Raw genomic sequence first — 14,970 nt, forward strand, 5'->3', positions numbered from 1 at the left:
ATGAAATAAATAAGCTGAATTTGAGGTTTTAAATAATCAAAATTATCAACTTGGAGACATTTTAATTAAACCTTAAGGCCATTTTGGGGAATAGGTTAAAGGAAACTTTTTGGTCAAGCTTCTGCTTGAAGAACAGATGATGTTTCCTCTCTTTATTATAAATCTGACAAAGCAAACCAAGGGAGCATATATAAAGAGGTTGAATTCCAAGGTTGTCATAAAAAAAAAGGGGGAAAAACAAGAAACCAAAAGCAATACATTCTTGTTTATCACTGGTTTTAACCATGATTTCCCTGGCAGATGTTTATCATGTTATAGCAGCCACGGTGCCTTTATACTTTGCCATGATTTTAGCCTACGTATCGGTGAAATGGTGGAAGCTGTTCACACCGGAACAATGCGCAGGCATCAACAAGTTCGTGGCTAAATTCTCAATCCCACTCTTGTCTTTCCAAGTCATCTCCGAAAACAACCCTTACAAGATGAACCTCAAACTCATACTTGCCGATTTCTTGCAAAAACTATTGGCTTTCCTTGTCTTGTTTGCCCTCACTAAGCTCAGTTCCCGGGGTGGTTTATCGTCCATCATAACCGGTCTCTCTTTATCCACCATGCCTAACACTTTAATCCTCGGAATCCCACTGTTGAGGGCTATGTATGGAGATAAATCAGCCACTCTTTTGGCTCAGATTGTCGTTCTACAAAGCTTAATTTGGTATAATTTACTCTTGTTTTTGTTTGAGCTAAACGCTACCAAAGCTGCCTCTGAGACCACTGTTGCAGTTTCACAAGCCTCAGGTACTTTCTTTCAATTCAATGTTTTGATTAATTTCATAAACATCCATTTTTTATTTTGTTTATCATATAAAATCAATGGTTTGATTGAATTTCAAGTTACTTTCAGTCAACTTTAGTAGTAAAAGATAAATCAGGTGGGTCCAAATTTCTTATGGGGTTTTCTCTCTATGATCTCTGTTTTATAATCAAGTTTCTGTACTCTCTCTCTTTTTCTTCTTTTCTATACATAATTCTTTTTTCTGTTCAATTTCATCATTCCTCTTGCACGTGTAGCAAGTAAGATCTTCCTATCGGGCTAGTATAGCCAACTAGAAATATAATATTTGTAGCATAGAATAATGCATTCAAATCATGATTTAGAGGTTGATTTCTCAATTATTTCTGAAAATAAAAAGGGGGCGAAGAGGCCCCCGAAGAAGCACAAGGGAAAGAGGGAGGAGAAGAGACACAAACGAGAGCAAGGAAATCCAAGACAATGCTGATTTTCTTGACAGTGGGGAAGAAGCTAATGGCGAATCCCAATACCCATGCTACCTTACTTGGTCTTATTTGGGCAAGCATTCAATTCAGGTTAGCTTTCAAAAGCCTATATATATATATGATTATTTTCATCTTGTGCATAAATTTTTGTTCAATTTTCTGTAATGGGGCTGAAATCTTTTGAAGGTGGAACATTAAATTCCCCGCCATTGTTGAAAAATCAATAGCAATATTATCCAGTGGAGGACTTGGTATGGCAATGTTCAGCTTAGGTATGAATCATTCAGTTTCCACTCTCTACAATATCATCCGCAATTGCTATAAACACCATACAGAGCGTAATTTATTTTTCTTAATAGGTCTATTCATGGCATCACGGCCAAGCATAATAGCTTGTGGTATACGAATGGCGACAGTAGCCATGATCATGAAATTCATTGCTGGTCCAGCTCTAATGGCGGCCGCCTCCACCACTCTCGGACTTAAAGGCAAATTATTGAGAGTAGCAATTGTACAGGTTAGTATTCGTAATGTCTTCAATCACTATAGATTTATCCGTGACCGTAAATTAAATCCTGAAACAATCTACAATATTTACAGGCTGCTCTCCCTCAAGGAATCGTTCCATTTGTTTTCGCCAAAGAGTACAATGTTCATCCTGATATATTAAGCACAGGGTAATCATCATTAACTGTTCTTAAAAGTTTTTTTCTTTTTCTAATTTGAATCCATTGAGTAATGAGGTTTGATTTGGTGTTTGTTTCAGGGTAATCTTTGGTATGCTTATTGCCTTACCTGTAGCATTGGTCTACTATCTTCTTTTAGCATTGTGAAAATGTTTTCCTGGAAAATACTGCAAATTTTCTTTCCAGAAGCAGTAACCTGACATCAATTTCTGGAAACTTCATAGATGGACATCATATATTTATAGATGTCCAATTCAGTTTTCTGGAAAATTCTTTGACATTATTGATTGTTTCCTGGGAAAAAAGAAACTATATTTATACAAGTTATTACATTTAATAGAACAGAGAACTAAACTGTTGATTGTGTGAAATATATTCTCGTATTTATTCTTTAATTTTTTTTTCAAGGTTTTGAATAGATTACTCTTATTCCCAGAAATTATAATCCAATCTCTAAAGAAAATTCTTAAATATGCCCACAAGTTGTGCATAAAATCATGTGGCCTACTCATCTCCAAGCATGTGAATGCTAAAAGCATCAGACATTTATGTCTTCTTTTTGGGTTTCGGAATATATTCATCAAACAACTATCATTCATGTCTCACCATCTGGGTTTGGGTTGGGGTTGATCCTAGTGCCTTAAACATGATTGGAATACATGGAATGCTATGTCCACTCCACTGATGATGAATTTTTAGAGCATCAATAATTGGCCCCGTCTTACCATTTTTGCTCTTTCCCACGGTTTCTCATTATCCAAATTCCAATTTGTGAAAAGAGAGATTGGAAATTACAACTTTTCCCAAGTGAAATAAGCATAACTCAAAAAGAAAAGCTGCATCTTTAATATAAACAGGCCAACTAAAAAACATAAAGGGAATGTTTGATAATTATTAGTACAGAAACTTTATTCATAGTTTCTTGCAACATGATATTAAAAGGAAAACTATAAGCTCATAAAACTAAAAAGCAAAACGGAGAATAAACATAAATCAAACTTTATTAATACTATTTGAACACAATGGTCCTACGTTAACGGAACCTCGTTCAGGATATAATACTATTCAATCAATCAAATCAACCAACTCAATAATATGTATCTATTGGCTGAAGCCCAAAAACTCCTCTACAAGTAAAGTTTATACGACCCCAATAGATCTGACATACACCCAAGATTACTCTCAACACCACACGAGAGTTCTTCAACACTTAGATAAGAATATGATAATCTCAACACAAAGAAATAAAGAAAAGTTGGTAACAAATACTTGAGCAAGTTTAGTCAATTAGGAAATTAAACTACCCTTGACATTTTGATAAAACCTATAGAACAAATGCGACAATTTCCTCTAAAATCAAACAATAAATAACAAAATAACACAACACAAAAAAATATAATCCCTAGAGGAAAAAGTATCAAAATAGCAAATCAATCAACCAACTACCAAATCAAAACAACCAACATCATCTCAGTCAAACATAATGCAGAAAATAAAAATCAATACTCAAAAAACAAAACTAAATTCATAGCATAGGAACGAGCAACGAACAGCCGCAACCAAACAGCAACAGAACTATAAGCCAATAGGCAGTTGTGGCAACACATGTCATGCACGTATTTGTGATGTCACATCTGAGATATGATATGATATAATAGTAGCTAATTTTAAACAGCCATTGGGCATTTGTGTATGCATGCTTGTTAAAATACTAACTAGGGCAAAATTCGTGGCAAATGCTGCTTAAAAATGACTTTATTCACAGTTTAGTCATTGAACTATACTCGTTTTCTCGTTTTGGTATTTAAATTTTCTTCTTGCACTGTTACACATTTTGTTATCTAACAACTAACAACGTTAAAAAAAAAACTAGCCAATAGAATGCGTCACACCATTGATGACATGGCATGTTGACTGCTAACATGGCTTGTTGACTAGTAATGTGGCAAGTTGGCCAATAACATGACAAGTTGACCAAGTTGATTGATATTGACCTACGTTGACCAAGAAAAAATCATTAAATATATTTTAAAATAATGAAAATTTTAAAAAAATATTTAAATAATTTTAAAATATAATTTTTTTAAGTAAATAGCCGGAGTATATTAATTATTAAAAAAGCAATCCAACAACGTAATAAATGGAAATTAAACTTTTCTTTACTCTGTCATTTGAAATGACATAACACAATCAACAGTACATTCTCAAATATTTCCTTTCCCCCAAAATCAGACTCTTGGAATTGGAAATGTTCTATGGTGGCCTGAATATCATCATTTCCTATTTTTTCCTCCTTACTCTTGCCTACCTTCACTACTATTTTCCACGATCGGTGTCCAACCCAACAATATCCTAAACCCAATTCTCATTTCACAGTCTAAAGCTACTCCCCTAAACCGTTCCCCATCAATCTTTCTCCACCCCTCCTCTGCAAAATTCGGCATCCCATCAAAAAGATAAGTGTTCCTTTCTCCCCTTAAATATCCTTCAGTGGCCAAAAGATGAGCCACTCGGTTCCCCTACCTCTAAATATGTAAGAATACACAGTTTTTAAATTTCTTCCTCAAGAAGTTTAGATCTAAGATATAAGCACTGATGCATGAAATGTCTTTTGTAACACCCAAAACCCGGCCTAGAAGTTTAGACCGAATCTCAGATGTTACATTGATCACCAAAGTGATCGTAAGAAAAAAAATTTTAGTTTAACTAGCTAGAAAGCAAACGGCGTTTAAGTTACATAAAATTCTCAGTTGTAAAATCTCGATATTACAGAAAATTTTAGTCCAAAAGACGCTTACATGCGTATAACCCAACATTTCGTACCACAATATTCAAAATACAACTTACAATTCAAACCGTTTATTTATAAAAGTAAAATTTATGAAAATACTTTAAAAGTCGATTCCAAAACATGGTTGTCGAAACCTCCGCATACCAAGTCCAGCTTCAGAACACAAAAATGTACCTAAAAGGGGAACACTAAAGGGGGTGAGCTACACGAGCTCAGTGTGAGTTCGACACGAGACTAATAACAGAATTACAGAACTCAGTTCAATAACGAAACATACTTAGTTATATACACAGAGCCAAAAAGTAACCTTGGAACCAATGTCCCAACAGAACGAAACAACTCTAGCACACCAAGTCACACACAGACACCAGTCACAAGTGTAATTCAGTCATACAGAAAACAGTCAGATAATCTTACACTTAGAACACTCAAACAAATGCGTATGAATGCAGTCAGATAATAAAAACCCACTCATCCAGCCAAAACACCTCTCCGTCCCCCGATCACACCCCAAAAGAGTTGTTTAAGCTCATCCAACCAAACACACCATATAAGACCTGTACGTAACACCCCTAACCCGTATCCATCACTAAAACAGGGTTATGGAGCATTACCGGACCTATCGGACAATTTACAATCAATATGAAAACCAACACATTTACACATTCAAACCTATTTAAAACATGCCTTTTATAAGTAAATACTCATCATATACCAAATGACCAAATGGTCATCTTGAATCATCACCAAAACCTTTATCAAAAAGACTCAAGCCTATACATGCCATATAACCAATATCACAAAGCTTATAAATACCAAACCATAGCTGGATAGTGTGATGAGATCTCTGACGACTTCCAACCCGAGCAAGCCTCCAAAACTCTATAAACATAGGAAAGAAAACAAAGTAAGCTATAAAGCTTAGTAAGCTCGTATGGAAATAAACTCATGTTATTAACTAACCGCATTTAAAACAATTATTCAAAATATGATATAATTCATATTTTTTTACATTATTCTATTTCAAATTCATGCACATAGTTAATCCATATTTTCATGAGTTTATTCATTCAAAACATGTATGGTTTGAATACTTCTTATCATTTCATTCACATTTTCTATTAGGAATCGTCCCGATTAAGCAACAAACAAGTAAAAATAGCGGAAGAAATTGAAAAGATGAACACACAAATTTAACGTGGAAAAACCCCTCCAAAGAGGATAAAAAACCACGGGCAAAGATAATTTTACTACAATGGCAAAAGAATGAAGAGTACAAAAGATGGAGATAAAACTAAACCTCGAAAACCCAAAAAACAAAAAACCCTCAAAACGTAAACACAAAATTCTCTGAATGTGTTATGAGTTCTAATCTAATGGGTGTTTTTACTAAGGTTGTAAAAGAGCCTATTTATAGGCTAAATTCATATGTCAAATAATAATAAAATAATCTAAACTAATTAGTGTTTGACTGAAACAAATAAACAGAGTTTAACTAAAAGATTATTTCTCAAATTTGACTGAAAATAGGAATCATACTTAACAAATCTCCACCTTGACTCATATTTCCACAACGCCATCTTTGCAAAAGTCTGCCACGAGCCTATCTTGAACTATGCAGGGAATTAACTGAGTTGAATCTGTGTTTAGAAACTGGAAAACTTCTAGCCTTCGACTTGTACACTGCCAAATCAAAACTAACCCGGGTCTAATTTTCACGAACACAGTGCCCTAACTTTTCAAAACCTGTATCCAAAAGAGAACCTCTCTTCAACGAAACGGTCATACATTTTTCCCTTCTATGACCAAGTTGCCTCCGCTCCAAACAAGTTGACTTCGACTCTGTAACGGACGAGGGACGTCCGATTTCACCGGTCATTGTAGAACCTTCCAGAATATAAAGACTGTCAGTTCTTTTACCTTTTAACAAAACGAAAGTTCCACGAGATACTTTAATACCGCTTGACTTGATGTTGATTCTGCATCCTTTCAAGTCTAAAATAGTGATTGAGACAGCAAGAAGTCTTGATGGGGTAGGAAGAAGTCCCCTATAGAAAGGAAGCTCTTCATTTGGGCATGAATATTTGGTAAGACATCCTGAGAGTGGTGTGAACAAATTTCATAATTCGTATCCTTGAATTACGATAGGAGAGGATTAAGAAGAGTAAAAATTCTCCTACTCTTAAGTCGCGGTGGAAGGAATATGGTACAAATTCTGCGTCTTACAGGAGTGAACTTTGAAGTGCACAATAGGGGGCAATTTGATTAAGTATTTCTTCGGGGATATCAGCCAAGCAAAAGGCGTCCGTGACAAAGCCTTAATAAACTTTGAGAAATGATAATTCTTGAAAAATGACATTCTGCATTCATTCATGCATGCCTAGATAGGAGCGTCAAATTTATTTTGATCATAACATCCTAATCACTAGGCATAACTAAGTTCATAGATTTTTACAGGTCATAAAAATAGATTAGTGGTCGGGATCCTATCTCCCTGAAGTTGCAGTGGAACGGATTAAAATCTCAGATTTTATCTCTCTGAAGTTGCAGAGAGCAGATCGCATCTAGTATTATCTCCCTGAAGTTGCAGTGGAGCAGACTAAGTAAGCAAGTCTTATCCTCCTGAAGTTGCAGTGAGGCAGATTGAAGATAACAAATCTTATCTCCCTGAAGTTGCAGTGGAGCAGATTAAAGCCGAAAATCCTATCACCCTGAAGTTGCAGTGGAGCGGATTAAAATCTCAGATCTTATCTCTCTGAAGTTGCAGAGAGCAGATTGTATCTAGTCTTATCTCCCTGAAGTGGCAGTGCAGTTGATTAAAATCTCAGATCTTATCTTTCTGAAGTTGCAGAGAGCAGATCGCATCTAGTATTATCTCCCTGGATTTGCAGTGGAGCAGACTAAGTAAGCAAGTCTTATCCTCCTGAAGTGGCAGTGAGGCAGACTGAAGATGGCAAATCTTATCTCCCTGAAGTTGCAGTGGAGCAGATTAAAGTCGGCAATTCTATCTCCCTAAAGTTGCAGTGGAGCTGATTAAAATCTCAGATCTTATCTCTCTGAAGTTACAGAGAGCAGATCGTATCTAGTCTTATCTACCTGAAGTTGCAGTGGAGCAGACTAAGGAAGCAAATCTTATCTCCCTGAAGTTGCAGTGAAGTAGATTGAAGCACTAGTTCCTGTACCTCTGAAAATGCAGTAGGAAGGAATACCAAAGTCCAGTACGACCGGGCAAAATTGTTTTTGGTCTTTGCTCTGTTCTCGTTGCCCGACAACAAGCAAAGATGGGCAGCTGTAATAACAAATTTTGCCCGGGTACAAATAATAAAAGGGCCCCAAATAAATACCAGTCCAATTACAACAAAATTACAAACGGGCCACAAAGCCCAAAACCAATTTAAAACAGTGGCCCGAATTCAGTGGCCCAAATCATTTACAGAAACCCTAGGGTTTCTGAGGAAGCCTTTGCACCGCAGCCATGAGCGTCATCGATCTTTACCTGCGCATCAAGAAAAAACGAAAATGGAAAGTGAATCAAAATATTTGTAAATCAAATCAAGAATAGATTTCTTTCTCTTTTTAGATTTATTTTATATGGATATAAAAAGTCATTGAATACATTGTAAAAAGGATCCCGAATTCACAATCAATAAAGAGCCATATTCCGCAATCAAAAATAGCAATACCAAGAGCAAAAATCGATTAAAGGTGGTTATTTACATTTTTCTTTCCTGTTATTTTTCTATACATAAATAAATAGGATAAAGAAGGGTAAAAAGGGAAAAGAAACGATCGTCTGAGTTCTGAGACGAGGTCGAAGCGTTGAGGGAGCCACGCCAAGGATCGGTGGCAGGAAACCAAAAGGTTTTCGAGATTTCCCCACATATTCCGTTGGATTTTGGAAATTTTGAGCCCCGATTTGCATTTGGAAAGGTTAAAAGGGCCGAAAAGGAGGTTTTCATATTTTCGGCCACCGTAGACGGCATTGTCGGCGCCAGAGATCGACGGTTGGCACAGTGGCCGATGACCGGACAGGAGGACGGTGCCCGTGGGGTTGAGAGCTTTTCTTTGAAGGATTTTCGTTTTTTTCTTTGAAGGATTGAAAATGAAATTATTCTTATAATTTTGGCTTAAATAGACGATTGAAAAAGAGCGCCGTTTTGGAGGGAGGATCCGCGCGTCGACCTGACCCGGATCCAGGGATCCGCGTGTTTTCATACGGAGGGGCAAATTGCATTTTTGACCCCTCTGCCTTTTAATGAATTTTCAATTAGGTTTTTTTGTGTTTTTTAAATTTGTTCTGTAATTTATTTTCCATTTCAATTTAATCCTACTGGAACGGCGCCGTTTTAGAGGAGAAGGGAAAATTTCCCTTCCAGCCCCTCTATGTAATTTGCGCGTTCAATTTAGTACTTTGATTTTTACTATTTGCGGATTTTACCTATTTTTTTAAACTGCAATTCAATTTAGTTTTTTTATCATTATTTTTTTATTTATCAATTAATAATAGTTTTTCCTTATATTACTTTTTTTTAAAGAAAAACCTATATATATGTATATTTTTTATGTATATACTTATTTCTTCTTTTTTTGCAACTAATATTTTTCTCATGTGTATACATATTTATTTCATTAATTAACTTCGATAATGTAGATATTATTTAATTATTTTAAACCTATATATTTCTATGTGTATATGTCCTTTTTTTATTTCAATCATTTGTCTATTGATTTAGGTTTACATATTTTTATTATCTTGCCCATTTATTTGATATTTTACATGCCATTATTGTATTTATTTGTTTATATATTTATATTATTTCTATGCTATCGTAATATTTATTATTGCATTATTTAAGGTAGCATAACATTACATTTTTTTACTCAATTTTTAAAATCAAAATTTTCAAAATAGAGATAATACTCGTATTTAGGATTTCTCAAGGAAATTGAGCCCTAACGTATTGGGTTCCGATTTTTTTTGAAAATCTAACAATCGAGGATTGCTCTTTAAACCAACTAAAAAAATAAGAACTCATTATTGGGAATTCAACACGTTGTGTCCTAACGTATTGGATGTGACGTATTGATTTCTCGAAATGAAGATTTTTTCTAAAAATAATAAAGGAAATATTCTGAGTTTGGGATTTTGGAGGAATTGTGCCCTAATGTATTGGGTGTGATATCTTAAATCTTGGATAAGTGGATGTTCTTTTAAAGTAAAGGAAATATTCCGAGTTTGGGATTTTAGAGGAATCGTGCCCTAACGTATTGGGTGTGATTTCTTAAATCTTGGATAAGTGGATGTTCTTTTAAAGTTTTATTGCACTAGTATTTTGGCCCAATTCATTTTTGGGGGAAAATTAGAATGCTGTGCCCTAACGCATTGGGTGTGGTATCTTCTTTCTTTGAAATAATAAGGGTCTTAATATGTAGCCTTTTAAGTTTTGCTAAGGATTACGTTTTTTGAAATTCTCGACCTTAAGACACTAATTAATTAACTATGTACCAATTTTTTGGGCGTAATGAGGGTGCTAATCCTTCCTCATACGTAACTGACTCATGAACCCGATTTTCTAAAATTCGTAGACCAAAGTCATTTTTAGGTGACCCAATCACACCTTAATAAAAGATTGGTGGCGACTTCCAATTTTCATTTTTTAAGTCGACAACCTAAAATTTAAAATTTTTTGTTTTTCAAAAAAATGGTTTCGACATACGTAATCACAGTACAATGTCAATGTCCCAGACATGGTTTTACATGTTATCACATATCGATACTGCTGTCCCAGACACGGTCTTATATGAAATCATATAATAATGCCAATGTCCCAAACATGGTCTTATACGTAATCACAATACAATGCCAATGTCCTAGACATTGTCTTACATGTTATCACATATCGATGCCACTGTCCCAGACAGGGTCTTATACAAAATCATATAATGATGCAAATGTCCAGACATGGTCTTATACGTAATCATAGTACAATGCCAATGTTCTAGACATGGTCTTACATGTTATCACATATCGGTAACCCTAATGTCATGGCATTTGTATTATATTCTATTCCTAAGGTTCATACGGGACTTTTGGACGTCGTAACTCAGTGGATTTCGGCTCGTATTCATGACCATTCATCATTCAATTCAATTCAATAATAGTTAAGCATTTATAACAAAATTTAAATACGTTATTAGCATACGAACTTACCTCGTTCACTATAATGACGAATTAGGTCGACTAATCCGATACTTTGTTTTCCCTCGTTCTAGATCCGGATCTCATTTTTTTATCAATCTATATAATAACAAAATTTGCTTATTTAATCATTAATTCATTCAATTTAACATAATTTACACATTTTGGAAAAATTACACTTTTAACCACATAATTTCAATATTTCACAATTTAATCCCTAATTTGCATTTTCATCAAAAATCACTTTATAAAATATGAAAATCTAACATCAAATATTCATATTTCACCATTAAACATCAACGAACACATAAGCTCATCAATGGAAACTATATTTTGCGTAAATATCAACAAGCACTCATTGTGTTCGAGGCCGTACAAGCCTTGAACGTCATGCTTTATTAGTTAATTCAACAAAGGACAAAAACCATCAATTGCTCATTGGTCAATGACAGTTAAGAAAATGTATCAATGATTAGAACCACAGTATTGAAGCTCAGCGACAAACTTCATGCACCATTTTTGGATCATAACAAGGGGAAGGGCATACTCACAAATAAACATAATCGAGTTCTCACTAAAGATATTTCATTTCTATACACATAAATCATGCATCATAATTTAAATATTTACATCATTTCATATATCCAATACTCACCTATATTTTGTATTAAAATTTGATATCAACGTCGTCGATTTTCATTTAATTTACCATACAAGATCATGCAACACGATAGCTCAATTTTAAGTACATGACTTCTTGTCCGGTTTGTAACGGTACAACAACGATTCTAGTGTATAGACGGGTTTGAATATCATACACATTTAATCCTACTTAAACAAAACACTCCAGCGTGCATTTGGACATGTTGAATTCTAACATGCATTCGGACACTTAAAAAAAAATCAGTATACATTCAAACATTAAATTTTCACTAGCTGACAGAAAATAATTTTCAGACAATTTATTTCCCTACATCTTTTCAACAAATGCTTGTTTCCTTAGCTTCAACCAATAATAATGGGACATTACTAAAACTGAAATTTGGAAATGTAAGTCCTAAATTAAACTGTTTTAAGCTCCAAAATTTAACAACTCTTCAAACATAAACCAAACAGTAATGCATGTTAATTTCAACCATATTTATATTTTGCTTATTTCCACAAAACAGGACATTTATCAACCAACATTTTACCTTAATTAGAACAGCAGCAGATCAATTACACCAGGATTTATTGCACTATAAAATACGACAATTACATGCTGAAACTATCAGCATTCAACGACAGGTTTCAACACCAACTATACATTTGTTTATCAACTCTTCTTCACTTATAACACCAGTATTTTGGTAACAAATAACATGTATTTTTAACTACTAACTTTGCTTAACAGTCCTTAAATCCGCATTTTACCTGCATGTATTAAACACATAATAAACATGGAAAATTTTCAAGGTTTCATTGCAAGGACTTACCAAACAGCAGCCGAACCTACTCTTGAGCAGTTTCTTAAGGAACCAACTCCTAAATGAGCTCAAAAATTAAACATGCAGCAGCCCTCCTCTTTCTTCTCCATTCGAACAGCCAAGAAATGGGCAGAACTCAACAATTTTCTTTCTTTTTTTTTCTTTTAAATTTTTCGGTGAAAGAGATGAGAAAATAAACTTAAAATTGTTTTTCTTTTATTTTAACTTAACTTAATTATCTAATTACCAAAATATCCTTTCAAAACATTAGTAATTACACCAAATGCCACCCCACTATCATCCACTAACTCATAAATGGCCTATTTACCACTTAAGGACCTTTACTTTAATGTTCTATAGCTATTAGACACATTTAGCTTATAGAACACAACTTATACGCTTTACGCAATTTAGTCCTTTTTTACCGAATTAAATATTCAAACAGTAAATTTTCTTTACGAAACTTTCACATAATAATTCTATCATGCTGTAAACTTTAATATAATAATAAAATTAATATTTTAACTTTGGATTTGTGGTCCCAAAACCACTGTTCTGACTTGACCCAAAAACGGGATGTTACAGGACCTCGAAAGGCCCATCCAACCCTACACTCCATATATGTGGACTAAGCCACTCAGATAATCATACGTAGCAAAGTTGGCGCAATTGCTATACAGTGCATTGCGATAAACCGCTGTACAGACGAATTGTAGTTAAACTGCCAGATTAGATTTTAACACGCAGCAAAGCTGACGTATATGCGGTACAGTGCGGTAAACTACTGTATAGATAAGTTGCAGTAAAACTGCCAGATTAGATTGGATTCAGCCTTCCTTCTCTTCACAACCAACCCCAAAATTTCTTTATGCAAGTGCATGTATGCTTACAACCTCACAGAAACAATGAACACATCGACAGACAGTCAGACAGAAACAAATATGCACACACACCCAGCTAATCGGGTTCAAAATCAGACATCTCACACAACAGTCACAAATAACATATAAGCCAAAGACTAGATCAAAGTCTTAACTACCTCACTAAAGCCTAACCAAGGGTTAGAACACACAAACACATTTTCAGATCACAAACATACACAGAACTAAAATTGGTGACTTAGGACCACACGGCCGTGTGCTCTGGCCGTGTAGAAATACCTAGACAAAGTGGGCGGTCAACACGCTTGTGTGAGAGGTCAACATGCCCGTGTGAGAGGAGGCACACACCCATGTGGATGAGGCATACGCCCGTGTGGGCCAGGGAAATGGTCGTGTGAACAGGCCGTGTAACTCTCTGTCCATTTGTGCTAAAAAGAGTGCAGGGCATACACAACCATGTGAGGGTCTCACACGCCCGTGTGTCTACCAGACACGGCCGTGTGTACAAAACACATGCCCATATGGAACCCCTAAATTTCCAAATTAGCCACACAGTCGTGTGGCTAGGCCATGTGGCACCAAATCACTAAATCCCTAATTCCCAAACACACACGCCCGTGTACCCAGGGGACACAGCCATGTAAAAATCTACTATTTTCCCCAAATCAGCCACACGGCTATATGGCACCAAATCTTGCCCGAAAACCTTAATTCCTAATTGCACATGCCTGTGTGGCTACTCGTGTGGTCACGAAAGCACACCAAAAATTGGCTATCGAACGTGCCTTTGCTGCCAAAATGTTCCTCAATCCTTAATTACTCAAAAATATAGCAAAATCACCCCTAATTCTAAACTATTCCACGATAATCGCCCCTTTTGAAAGATCGATTCCACAAGCACACAAAAATTTCTAATTTCATGAAAACAACCACAATTCTTTAACAAAAATTTAAAAGTTTCGAAACCCACACCTGATTTGCGATCAAAGACATCCAGATGCCGACTCAACAACAAAGGAGCGAAGCTCTCCAAAATCCGCAAGCAAAAATCGTTTTTCAAAGAGAAAAAAAAAACAAAAAGAAAACAAAAGAAAATAGGGAGAGGGAGAGGGAGAGGAGAACGTGCAAAATAGAAAAAAAATTGTAGCCAAAAATAGAAATTCAAATAATAAAAATGAAACTAATAATTATTTTTTAAACTCAAAACAAGTTTACTATTTAACAAAATAAAAATATTACTCCAGAACACGCACACACAAAGGTTCAAACACGTGACCTAGAGATACACTAACACACAACTAACTACCAAACCAACAGGCCTATTCTGACACTTAAGCGCGTAACTAAAGACAATAGTGAAACCTTCTCACTGACCCTAACCACAAAACTCAAAACTTCTAACCCAAAATTTAAGGTTATAAGCACTGATGCATGAAACGTCTTTCCTGTTTGCCTACAGTTTCTTTATCACCGTAAGAGAATTGCCTTCGATCACCACATCTTGAAACCCCAAATCAATGCCCAATCAGACTACCTAAAGACATGCAATAGCTTCCGTAGCAAACCTCGATGGTATGCGGCTATTAATGATTGTTGTTGACCCTAGAACAACCCCCTCTTCGATTTCTAATAACTATCCCCAAACATGATTTCAAGGAATAAACTTGAA

At 35.3% G+C, this 14,970-nt stretch overlaps 1 protein-coding gene across 1 annotated transcript; it reads left to right on the forward strand.

Annotated features, from left to right (window-relative positions):
- The first annotated feature begins 207 nt into the window (after window positions 1-207).
- LOC105780955 (probable auxin efflux carrier component 1c) lies at window positions 208-2,335 on the forward strand. Its single transcript, XM_012605496.2, has 6 exons — window positions 208-798; window positions 1,194-1,368; window positions 1,465-1,550; window positions 1,638-1,795; window positions 1,879-1,955; window positions 2,045-2,335. The coding sequence occupies exons 1-6, from the start codon at window positions 285-287 to the stop codon at window positions 2,109-2,111; spliced, it is 1,077 nt and encodes a 358-aa protein (XP_012460950.1). The 5' UTR covers window positions 208-284; the 3' UTR covers window positions 2,112-2,335.
- Window positions 2,336-14,970: the final 12,635 nt, after the last annotated feature.

This window comes from Gossypium raimondii, chromosome 4 (genome assembly GCF_025698545.1).
Source record: "Gossypium raimondii isolate GPD5lz chromosome 4, ASM2569854v1, whole genome shotgun sequence".
NCBI lineage: Eukaryota > Viridiplantae > Streptophyta > Magnoliopsida > Malvales > Malvaceae > Gossypium > Gossypium raimondii.

Excerpts from the sequence above, each read along its gene's own strand:
- LOC105780955 (XM_012605496.2), top strand. The coding sequence starts at position 285 with ATGATTTCCCTGGCAGATGTTTATCATGTTATAGCAGCCACGGTGCCT. Across the intron at positions 1,369-1,464 it reads TGGGCAAGCATTCAATTCAG|GTGGAACATTAAATTCCCCG; the intron begins GTTAGCTTTCAA and ends AATCTTTTGAAG. Across the intron at positions 1,551-1,637 it reads TATGGCAATGTTCAGCTTAG|GTCTATTCATGGCATCACGG; the intron begins GTATGAATCATT and ends TTTTCTTAATAG.